This window comes from Calidris pugnax, unplaced genomic scaffold (assembly GCF_001431845.1).
Source record: "Calidris pugnax isolate Ruff unplaced genomic scaffold, ASM143184v1 scaffold41, whole genome shotgun sequence".
Classification (NCBI taxonomy): Eukaryota; Metazoa; Chordata; class Aves; order Charadriiformes; family Scolopacidae; genus Calidris; species Calidris pugnax.
The window spans coordinates 18,051,684-18,062,528 of record NW_015094509.1 but is presented as its reverse complement, the minus strand read 5'-3'; the positions used below and the strand labels follow the sequence as shown (position 1 = coordinate 18,062,528).

The 10,845-nt window shown below is 39.9% G+C and overlaps 1 protein-coding gene across 1 annotated transcript; it reads right to left on the bottom strand.

Annotated features, from left to right (window-relative positions):
• Nucleotides 1–1,008: 1,008 nt before the first annotated feature.
• On the bottom strand, nucleotides 1,009–10,505 carry MAL2 (mal, T-cell differentiation protein 2). Its single transcript, XM_014965213.1, has 4 exons — nucleotides 10,500–10,505; nucleotides 10,040–10,210; nucleotides 5,366–5,524; nucleotides 1,009–2,925 (listed from the first exon to the last, which is right to left on the bottom strand). Exons 1-4 carry the CDS (start codon nucleotides 10,503–10,505, stop codon nucleotides 2,854–2,856), a joined length of 408 nt encoding a protein of 135 aa, XP_014820699.1. The 3' UTR covers nucleotides 1,009–2,853.
• Nucleotides 10,506–10,845: the final 340 nt, after the last annotated feature.

Sequence of the window (10,845 nt, the reverse complement as noted above, 5' to 3'; positions counted from 1 at the left end):
GGGGGACTTTTTGTACAGGGAAGACTGAGATTTATTAGAACCAACTTGCATATATTGCCTATAATACCTCTCACAAGGGTTATGTGTTGTTCCCGTAGCAGTATTTGCATACAGACATCCCAGCAAGCACATACCATTTCTGAGTCACACCTATCTTTCTAGCTCCCTGTATAAAGTAACACAAAAGTAACTACTGGCTTGTTTTCTCCTTTTTTTTTTTTTTTCTTGAGCAAATGCAGCTGCTTGCTCTGGTGTGTCCTTCCTCAGATCTTCCTCAAAGTACAGCAAAACTCTTTGCATACTAGTGGAAAATTTCCATTCTTCAATTCCTTTTTAGCTGTGAAAGCCATTCCACTGTACGTTTCTACCTTTATCTCTTCTCTGCCCTTTGTTTGTTTTTGATACTTAAGAGGGAAGTTCAGCCTTTCCTCACTACACAAAGAGTTTCCATGCTACGCTAATCACACTCTGCTATCTGAACTTCTACTAGTAGCTTAAGAGACCTGAATAGCACCCATCAATCATGATCTTTACACCTTGGGTTGGAACTCGGAGGTTAGATACAAATGCCAACTGAACTTGGACAGCTATTTAATTGACACCACGTGTGGGATTCATACTCTGTAGGGTGAAATAGGCAAAAAGTTGCTATCTTTCCCCCACCATGCTTGCTGGCTGCAGACTGCAGCTGTGGCATTGCGTTGTCTGCGGTGTGCAGTGCACATCCATTGCAGAATGAAGGAGAAACCACACCAAAGATCAGGGCCCATTTGCAGTGTTGTTGTAGCCCACCTTACTCTTCTCCTCACGAATATTCATGCTGTCACACGGAAAACCGCTGTACAAAACCAGCGCCAGAGGAATTGTGCCTTCTCAAGAAATCCTAGCTTCAATTTTATGTTTAGCATCAGATCAGTCAAAGTTGCAAAGTAGTTTTTTTGATCCTTTCCAAAGACAGAATTAATAACCAGACTATTGCAATAAATACATTAAGTAACTTTAATGCTGCTTAGCATAAGTCTTTGTTATATACTTTCATCCGTATAATCCAGTGTAAATGCTTTTTATACAATACGAAGTATTTTGAAGAGTCGATGGCTCTAGATAAAACATCCACGAAACAAGTTTCAATGCAAGTAGAGAATTAGAAAAAAAAATAAAAATCAGCCAGAGTACAAAATCTTTGGAAGATAAAAATTTCAGAAAACAAGATACATGAAAACATTCCATTGCAGTAATTCAGGATGACCGAGTGGTTCCAGCAGTTGGAGGGGCTGCCACTGACTGCTGTCTCATCCATAAGAACCTGTCCTGGGTCAGCGGGGACTGCAGGGCACTACTAGGGGTGGCTGGCTCTCAGAGATCCTTGTACCTGACAAGTCTGATAAAGTAACCTTCACAGCAGACACCCTTGTTGTCTCAAGGAGAATGAGTAGGCCTGGGAATGAAGAAAGTCCTGTCCTCCCTCACCCAACCACTGCTGGTCTCTGCAGAACATGCAGGTGCACTGGCAAGATGCGGGGAGCAAGTTGTTCTATGAATGACAGGAAGCCTTCGTTCTCCCAGGGTATCAATTTGGCACAATTTCACAAGTGTAAAAATTATTTACTAGCATTATAAAAAAAAGTTTCACCATCTGCAAAACTGCATGAGTGTTACGGACCAGACTGCAATGCTATTGTTTAGTTCTGTTAAATTAATTTTCTATGTATAATATCGCATGTCATTATACAACAGGGATATGCAAGAGAGGCTCAATTAAACTTCATTCGTGCCAAAAGCAAACTCCATAGTGGGCGGATGGCTTTGCATTCCACTGCTTTCAGTATGTTGCAGAGGCATCTGTCCAAATAAAAACACCTTTACAACACTGCAGGTTTAGAATGCAACAAATAACACACTGCAAGAATCGAGGTCAGACATTATTCACCATTTGGTTACATTCCATTCAAATGATATTGACTCACATAATAAGTAACAAATGCAGCACTTGAAGTAACAAAAACAAAGTTGTACTCCAACAAAGTAAAACAGTGCAAATATTCCTGTTCAACAAAAATATACCATGTATATACACACACAACACAAATGCACTGTTTTGTTTTGCAGTATAAATAGATCTGATTAAGCTAAATTCCTAAAACTAATGAACTATTGACTGACAGTTCCAAACAGTTTCCATCTATTAAGTAACACAGAAAGCTTTAAGGCCCAGATGACGCTAGCTGGATATGGCTATAAAACAGTATCAGAAGATTTCACTGGGTGGATATTTAAAATATTTTCTCTGTACATGAAAGTTAATAATATATATACTAAGTTGGTATCACAAAGTCAGCTTGGGCTCTGATCACGCAAGGAGCAGCACGCAGAAAACCCCAGGGGTCTACACGGAGCCTCAAGGCTCCTCTGCCCGTGAGGAACGCACCGTAACGCTGCAGAACACCTACGGCCCAACACCAGGGCTTAACAAGGGGGGAGCTTTTTAGCTGCCTACACAGTTAACAAGTTTGTCTAGTTTCCATTTTCTTCCTCTTCTGATTTAGTACTAGAATCCTGTTATCTGCTAATGACACATCTATTTATCCCTGAACTCTGTAATACCATACAATTAGTATGCTTCTAGTGAGTACACAATAAAAGTAAAAATTAGGAAGGCAAGAGATGGAAACTTGTTTTCTGTTTAGAAAATCCTGATTAGGGGTTACTTGCATTTCAGCACTTTAAAACAGATTTTAAGCAAAAAAAAAAAAAAAAAAAAAGTCTTTTTGGAATTAGATTACAGTAAAACAGACAAGTAGCACTTAGTTTGATCTGAAGTGGAACACTCAGGCATTAACCTCTCTTCAACTGCTATAGCCTCCATCTCCTCAATGCCAGGGCTGTACTGCAACCGTAACAAACTGCTGTTGCAAAGGCAAAAATCTAGAGGAGCAGCAAGGGAAAAAGAAGAAAAAAGAAAAAAAGTTAATCACACGTTACATTGTTTGACTTTTTTTTTTCCTATTATAAATGAATACAGGAACACAAATGATTCAAAGGTTACCTCCCCCACCCAAAATGCTTAAGCTTAAAATAGGTTTGGGATCCTCTGAAGTTTTCTCATGAACCTCTGTTATACCCCATGTTACTACTTCTAGCTTGCTTGCTTCAGAAGACATTTTGAAATAGAATATGAAACAGAACGTCAGCATAAGTTATAGTACAAAGTAATCATGTGTGTACATACACTGTGTATTTCCATTTTCTCTTATCTAGACTGATCAAACATTAATCTCAGAGTTGTTTCCAAGTGAATGCCTTTACCAGCAAACAACTGAGAAGACATCCCTCTGAACAACAGAACTCTTTTAGTTGCAGAAATACAGAAACAGCTTCAGCTCTGGCCTCCTTGACCAGATAACCAACTATTAGAACAACTTCCTGAGAAATAAAAAATGCCAGGAAGTTGCTATTGCTCAAGGGCTGAACTGAATAGATTTGAACTGCAGGTCATGCCACAGCAAACTCGAATACATAATGTAAACCAGAAGGAAGAAACGATAAACTGAACTGATGAAAAAAATAGTTTCTCATATTGTCCAGTGCTAATGGTAGATTTTGTCTCATAGAACATACAAATTCAATCACAACAGCTTATCTCTTGCTTTCCATAAAAGAGTTAATTTAACAAAGTTTTGAATAGAGGCTACCCATAGAACTATCACTCATCTAAAACAAACATGCATACTTTTAATTACAGTATACAAAAGTAATTTTAAAAGACAAAATGGTAGCAACCTTTTGTTTTTTTCCATGTAGATCACAGGATTGTTTTAAAGAAGTATTCAAAGGATTATATTTTTTTTCCTGTATATCCTGACTTTCTAACTTATACTTTTGGAAAAAATGCAAAGACACTAAAGACAGTAGTTATCTGATTCACCATTTCCCCAACATCTCTTAATCAAAAATACTGAGGCAAGAATCTCCTCCTCCCCTATCTTGTCAGGGATTTGAGGGGCTTGAAGAACTGAATTCTCCCTTGGAAAAATAGTATGGAAAGAGGAAAGGGTCTCTTGGAGTGGCCAGTACCCTGTTGTCAGACAAAACGACTGAAGTGACCATACATTCCGTGGGATCTGAACACGCTGACAAGAACTGAAGAGCTACACTTAAGGGCAGAATTTCAGAGACTTGCTTAGTGTAAAGCTCTCCCTGAATTCAGGCACAGTTAACAAGACACCACGTCTATCCTCATGCCATTCGGCCACACAGGGACCAGATGTGCTTGAGTGTGTTATTGGCAAGTGGATAAGGGTGAGGCCCTCTGCACTTGGAGACTGACAAGGCCACCTCACCCCTTCAGGGACTGGTTTGCCAAACCAAAGGGCTGTTCCTCTTGAAGACAGAATGTGAACCTTCCACCTTACATTCATCAGTTTTTATCTTAAGATGAACTGAAGGTGTTTACTGTGCAAAATTTATAGTGCATTTAGTTATAAGGACAACAGATACCCACAGAAGGTTTTAGAAGCTACTAAGCTTCTAAATACATACATACAGTGATTAAGCTTCCTAATACATACAGTACCATGAGGTATGCAAGACCCTCTGGGTGGTACAAAAAATAATAACAATAAAAGCAGTGGTTTCAGTTCTTGAAGTTAAACCTACTGGCACACCTTCAACGTGCCCTTCCGGGGTCCAGCAGGGAGAAAGCTAGAGCCTGGTCTATTGCCTGACTCAGCTCTGCACACCCACATCACCAGATACAGTGATTCAGTGATGATGCAACTACAGTAAGAAAAATGCAGTCTGAGCTCAGGCTATCAATAAAAGCAGTGCAATCCTTGCCATAAAAGACAACAGGGCTCTTACAGATAACTTTTATGCCCAATGTAGTAAGTACATATCTGGAGCTTCCCAAGGAGCTAGCCCAAGGTTTTTCCCCCCATGGCATGTTCAGGACTATCTAAATGGTATAAAAAAAAAAAAGACAAACCGAAAATTTGAGCGCAGAAGCACGAAATTCACACCTGATGCTTTCCTGAAGGCTCAGTTGTTATCTTTTTCTTCTATTCCAGTAACCAACATTGTTGGTTGTTGTTACAAAAGATCTCATCTAAAACTTATAAGCTGAATTGATCATATATTTAAGAGTAGTGAAGAGTAGCAACTGAACACCTATCACATTAGCACTAGCTTGTTCCAGTATTTTTTGCATGTCAGTGTTAGACACTATTTGCTGCTCTGAAAGATAATCCTTTCTCTCACAGCTCCGCTTTCTATTCTAGCTTGCTGTTAAGCTCCCAGGCTGAATGGTTGGCTACAAGGGCTTACAACGGACTTCCGTTCCCCAGATACAAATATATGAAATACATACCGAGGCTGCTATGCTTATGTTATATTCATGATCAGCTAGAATCGTCTCTTGTGTGGTGGAATTGAATTTGCGGGGAAAGTGATGCAGAGATGTAGTTGCTGCTTGCAGTAGAAAAGCTCCAAAATAAAAGACAAAAGTAGTCCCATGGAAAAGAAAATCCTGAAAAGCAGTTAAACAGAATCAGTCTGGGCTGCAATACATATTTAATTCTTCTGGTCTCAGTACAAATGAAACCCAACACTGAAACATGAAATGAGCACTGATAACAATAACTTTAGATAAGCAGTGTTAAATCCATCCCAGAGCTTAACCTGGACACGTTTTCACGGCTGCTTGCCATTATAAGCAACCCACCAACATAGTTACTGGCAAAGAGCAACTCTCCCTCTCCCCAAACCCTATATTCTTTAAAATTAAGAGGCACATACTCATCTATATGTATATATGATGTCCTTTTAGATCACTTTAAAGCTATTAGAGCTTACAGAACTCTCCCTTCATACAGCTTATTTTTTATCTAAGGGACATACAGACCAACTTTATCATAATTTAAGGAGTACAATATAAGCTTGCAATCCCGCAAATCCCTCCTCAGCTATAACCTAAGCTCCAGAAATACCACCTCCACGCTTGAATTTTGCTTCTGTAAATACCCAGGAACACCTCAGCCTTGACATAGCTGAAATTTACTTCCTGATACAATCAGAATCCAAGAACTGAGGCATTTCGTCAACTCTCTCTGACTTGGCTCCACCCAAAATACAGTAGTTTGAAAGTACTTCATGATACTGTGCAATAAAATGCCTGAGACTTGAGAGGACAACAGTTAGGATTTACTTTAAATATGCTTGTCTCTTGGCCTTCTCTAGGCGATTCCCTCCTCTGTGGCAAATCCTAGATGAACACAATTTCTGGATTCTATTACTGGAGCACATGAAAAAGCAGCTCTGGTACCCAAATCTCTTTGCAGGTTGTATTTCAAAGTCCAGTGTTCCACACAGTAAGATCCAAGATATGTTCCAGTGCAGTTTTAAAATGTCTACAATATCCTTTCAACATCTGCTGCTGCTGCGTCTGCAAAGCTGACATTTGCACTGCACTCAGTTCCCAACTCCATTCAACATACACTAGGTGCTTATACCTATGCAGGCCTGCAAAAGCCAGAAGCACAATTTTTAAAATCATATACAACTATATGTATGTTTTTTTTTTATTATATCCACATAGTCTATCTCCAGCAGTAACTAATTCTTTGTGCACTTTTAATTCCCTGGAGTGCAATGGGCTATCAGTATGCCAAGAGTGAGAACCCTGGGTGCACCGTGTGCGAGCCCATCACGACAGCAGACAGCAGTCATACCCACCAGAGGTGACTGTGCAACACCCTCACCTACTGACCGTCTCACAGCAAAGTGAGAATGTGCTGCATTTCCCTGTTTAGAGAACTGTTTCTTCACAGATGTGAGATCATCTTTTTCCTGAAAGTATTTTCTTTTCAAACTCATCAGTTGTTCCACATTTGACAGCAGCTAAAGCTACTTAAATCACATCCTAGTCGGTTTTGATAAGTTGCGATATAAGCTGCTACTACTGTTTCCCATTCCACTTAGATCAGGAAATAATCTCTTAATTAAGAATCATTTGACCATCTGAGGTTAGCTCATAGCATGTACTGCTTTTCTTAATAACTTCCAATTACTGGGAATCTAAGTTCTGGCAAACCAGTTGCAGTAGCTCCCAACTTATGGTTTTCCATCCTGGCTGGATCATTGAGGTTCTTCTTCCATTTATTAAAAACACCTACTTCCTCCAGGAGTACCACCAGGAGGCCCCATGGAAATCAACAGAACTGAGAGGGGGGTAGAGAGTGGCTTCCAGACATAGTGAAAAGAGGTAGAGAGCCTTCACATGCTAGGCTTGCCAGATCTCAAGCTTTCGCCATAAGACACATTCCCTCAGCATCCATCTCTGCTGTGACATCTGTACCTCATTGCAAAAACCAGTAGAGACCTACTCCAGCGTGACAGTGCTGAAGCACAGGAGAAGCTGCAGCGCTCTGCTGCAGCTGGGGGAGGCACTTCTCCCCACCAGACACTTACTGTCGTGGCTTCCCCCAGCTCACTGGAGCTGGCAGACAGACATGGACATCCTCCATGCCACCACCTACGCACGTCAGACTGCACGCAGGTGTGTGCTCCCCGTGTGACAGACACTGGGCCTCCTACCATGGCCAGACATACCCATTTCATAGCACAGCATTCCAGCAGCCTGGAAGGTCTGTGCAAACCCACGTGTGATCAAGGACATGCATTATTCTTGGGCTGCCAAATACCTAGTGTGCAACTATGTCAGTCTCACCAGCTGTACACTCTGCCACCACCGCTCATGAAGGAACACAAATAGCTCCATCAGGAAAACAGTGCCGACTGCACACAGGAGAGGTATTTTCAGAAGACAAACTCTTTCATTTCCTTCGTTCTCCTGCCAAAGCCTTTAATTTCCTTCTCCTGGCAGCAATTACAGTGAAGCTGTGTAGCATCAGTAGCATCACGTTCATGTGGTGATGGTTTCTGTGACCAAAAACCCCCAGATCTTATGAGGGGGGATTTTTTTGTTTTTAGTGACTGTTAGCATGGTGTCTATTTCTCCCTTGCCTCCACACTTGTATAATCATTGAAACCTCATACAAAGTGTATGGAAAACATTACCAGATCTGCATGATATGTTAGTTCACATCCAATTTTGTAAATGAGCGTGTTGTGAGTCAGGCTGTAAAGGACAGTATTTGTCATACCATCTGGCTAAATACAGTGATGTACAGAGTGATGTATCTCCAGAAGGTCCATATCTCCCCCCATCTTTTCACTCTGTACCATTTTATTTTTTAAGTACCTGTACTGGAGTCAAGGGAGCTACTTATGACATTAAGTGTTACTAACTGCAGGGCTGTCAGAATCCCATGCTATTTTTCAAAATTTCATTTAAACTCTTGGAATGTTAAACCACATTTGTTCATGAATCTCTAAATGAAGCTATAATGCTCCAATATAACTAAGCCATGACTCTTCCCATTTTTGACATAATCTAATGACCTGTAGCTTCTGAGTTACATTGTAAATTTAATTTATAAAATAGCAAAACTCACATATTTATCTAAATACATGCCAACCTAAAACAAACAAGTATACATTTTTATTTTACAGTAATAAAAATAGTTTTAGTGTTTCTAGTGATTATCTATTTGCAACAGAAAGTAAAAATCCTTGTGAAGTGCTGCTAAAGAGTTTACTGCCAAGAAGTTACAGAACATTTGGATACCTGAAAATAGTGATCAAATGATCCACCTAGTGTCATTTTTGTTGACAGCTGGAAGGGGCTGGATTTCAGCTACCATGTTAGAGAGAAAACAATTCACTCTGCATTTATTTAAGATGTTAACTTGGTTATGACATCTTTTTAGGTTAAGTTACTGAGTCCCACAGATACAGCTTTTACAGAAGTCATGTAGCAACTTCCTGACATGGGAAGTTTTTCAGTAATTTATCATATACAAGGGGTCAAAATTAACAGTACAACAAATCACTGCCAGCATCAAGTAGCCAATGTGTAAGACATGTTTACACAGTTGTTATAGGATGAACATTTGTATCACATTTTCAATCGATAAAAGGCTATGCCCTCACCCAGCAACTCTTAAATAGATGCATGATTGTAAATTGGCAAATAGTTTCAATGAAACCCAGGACACCATTAATTTACTTAAATTATGTATATGCTCAAGGGCTTGGTTGCATCACAACTTGTGAGGTTGTCGCAGCATAAGTCCCTGTAAAGGTCTCTGTAATTGTAACTCATTATTAGCCTAATTACTGCCTGTCTTGTGCTGGAAAGCTGGCAATGTATGTCTGTGTATTCACTATAGAAGTGCTCACGTTTGTTTCAATAGACTGTAGTCTGTTACCACTGACGGGCTTTGAAGTTATCAGTTAGATCCCCAAACTCATTAACTCTTTGATTTGCTTTGAAGATCTTTTGTTTTAAGGGACTAAAGGTTATGCTGTCTTTGACTGCCTAAGGTCCAACAGCCATTCGCCAATGTTGCCCTAGCTTTAAGGAATTGACCCAAAAGTCAGCAGAAGACTTTCCTAGGAACTGGAGGAGACTTCCTGGGTGCTTTAATCCAGCCCCTGCAATCTCAGACAACCACCATCACACAATGTGTTCGCAAATGTATCACTTCCTTCTCAACATTAGATGTATCTTTCTATCTCCCATTATTCACAGGGTGTTACTACCACTTCTCTTACAGTCAGAAAACATTTTCCAATTTCCAGTCCGCAATTATTTCTAGCCATTTAAACCAATTTGTTGCCATGCCTTGTTAAACTAGTCCTCTTCCTGCCACTCGTGCATTTCACGTGCTCATAGAGGACAAGTATTCTCCTTCCATCAGTTTCAAAAGCTGGGCTCTCTCAGCCTCCATCATCAAACAGGTCCTGTACTTCCTCCATCACCCCTGTTGCCCTACTCTTTCCTTTTACAGCTTTGAATTCCTCTGTCTTGAGAAACTTTTTGCTAAAACAGAAGGCTGGGCATTAAGACTTAGGATCTCATGACATGATTTTCAGTTTATAAAACAAACGGAATCCTTAAACAAAGAAAAAAAAATCTTACCGTCTGGTTCCAGTTGACAGCAATTCTATTTGCATAACCGAAGAGGAACACACAGAGGAACACAATGGACAGGAACCACGCAGTCACCGCTACAAACATCACCCATCCCTGCAGCAGTGGCAGTGGAATTCGGGTAGAAGCTACCAAAATCCAGACTATTGTTCCAAAGAGCTGCAAGGAAAGAAATACATACGATAAACTGAAAGATAACTTTTATTAGTTCTTAGGCAAAAAGGACAGAATATTACACGTCAACATGTCTTCAGATTACTTTTAGGAATCAATAGGAAACACTTCAAAAGTATTCAGAAAGCCCAAGTGCAGTTCTCAGAAACAATAGGCACTAAGTGGCCGTAAGAGAAGCCACTCTGAAATTCTTAAAAACTCTTAAAATAGTCTTGAAAATGGGATTTACAAACCCAGGTGACTTGCGTGTTGCTGCTCAAAATTTTACCCTTACTCTCATTTTGAGGGAAATGTAAGATGTGAAAACATGGTTCACAAGCACACATTTATATAGGTAATCTTTCTACATATACTAAAATTAGCATGAGAAGGGTGCACATAAGATTTGGATTCAGTCTCATACTGTTTAGTTTTATAGTCCTAATCAGATGAGATACAGAAAAGAGAAGAAACTGCATCCTCTTTTTCAATGCATTTTTAATAAAAAGCTGAAAGAGAACACACTAAGCAATAAAGCAAAAGAGAAAACTGGAAAACAGAACAACGTGAATTGCAAGTCGTTTTGTAATGACTAGAAAAACAAACAGCTTCCCAGACTTATCATAACCTGGGTAAGGATT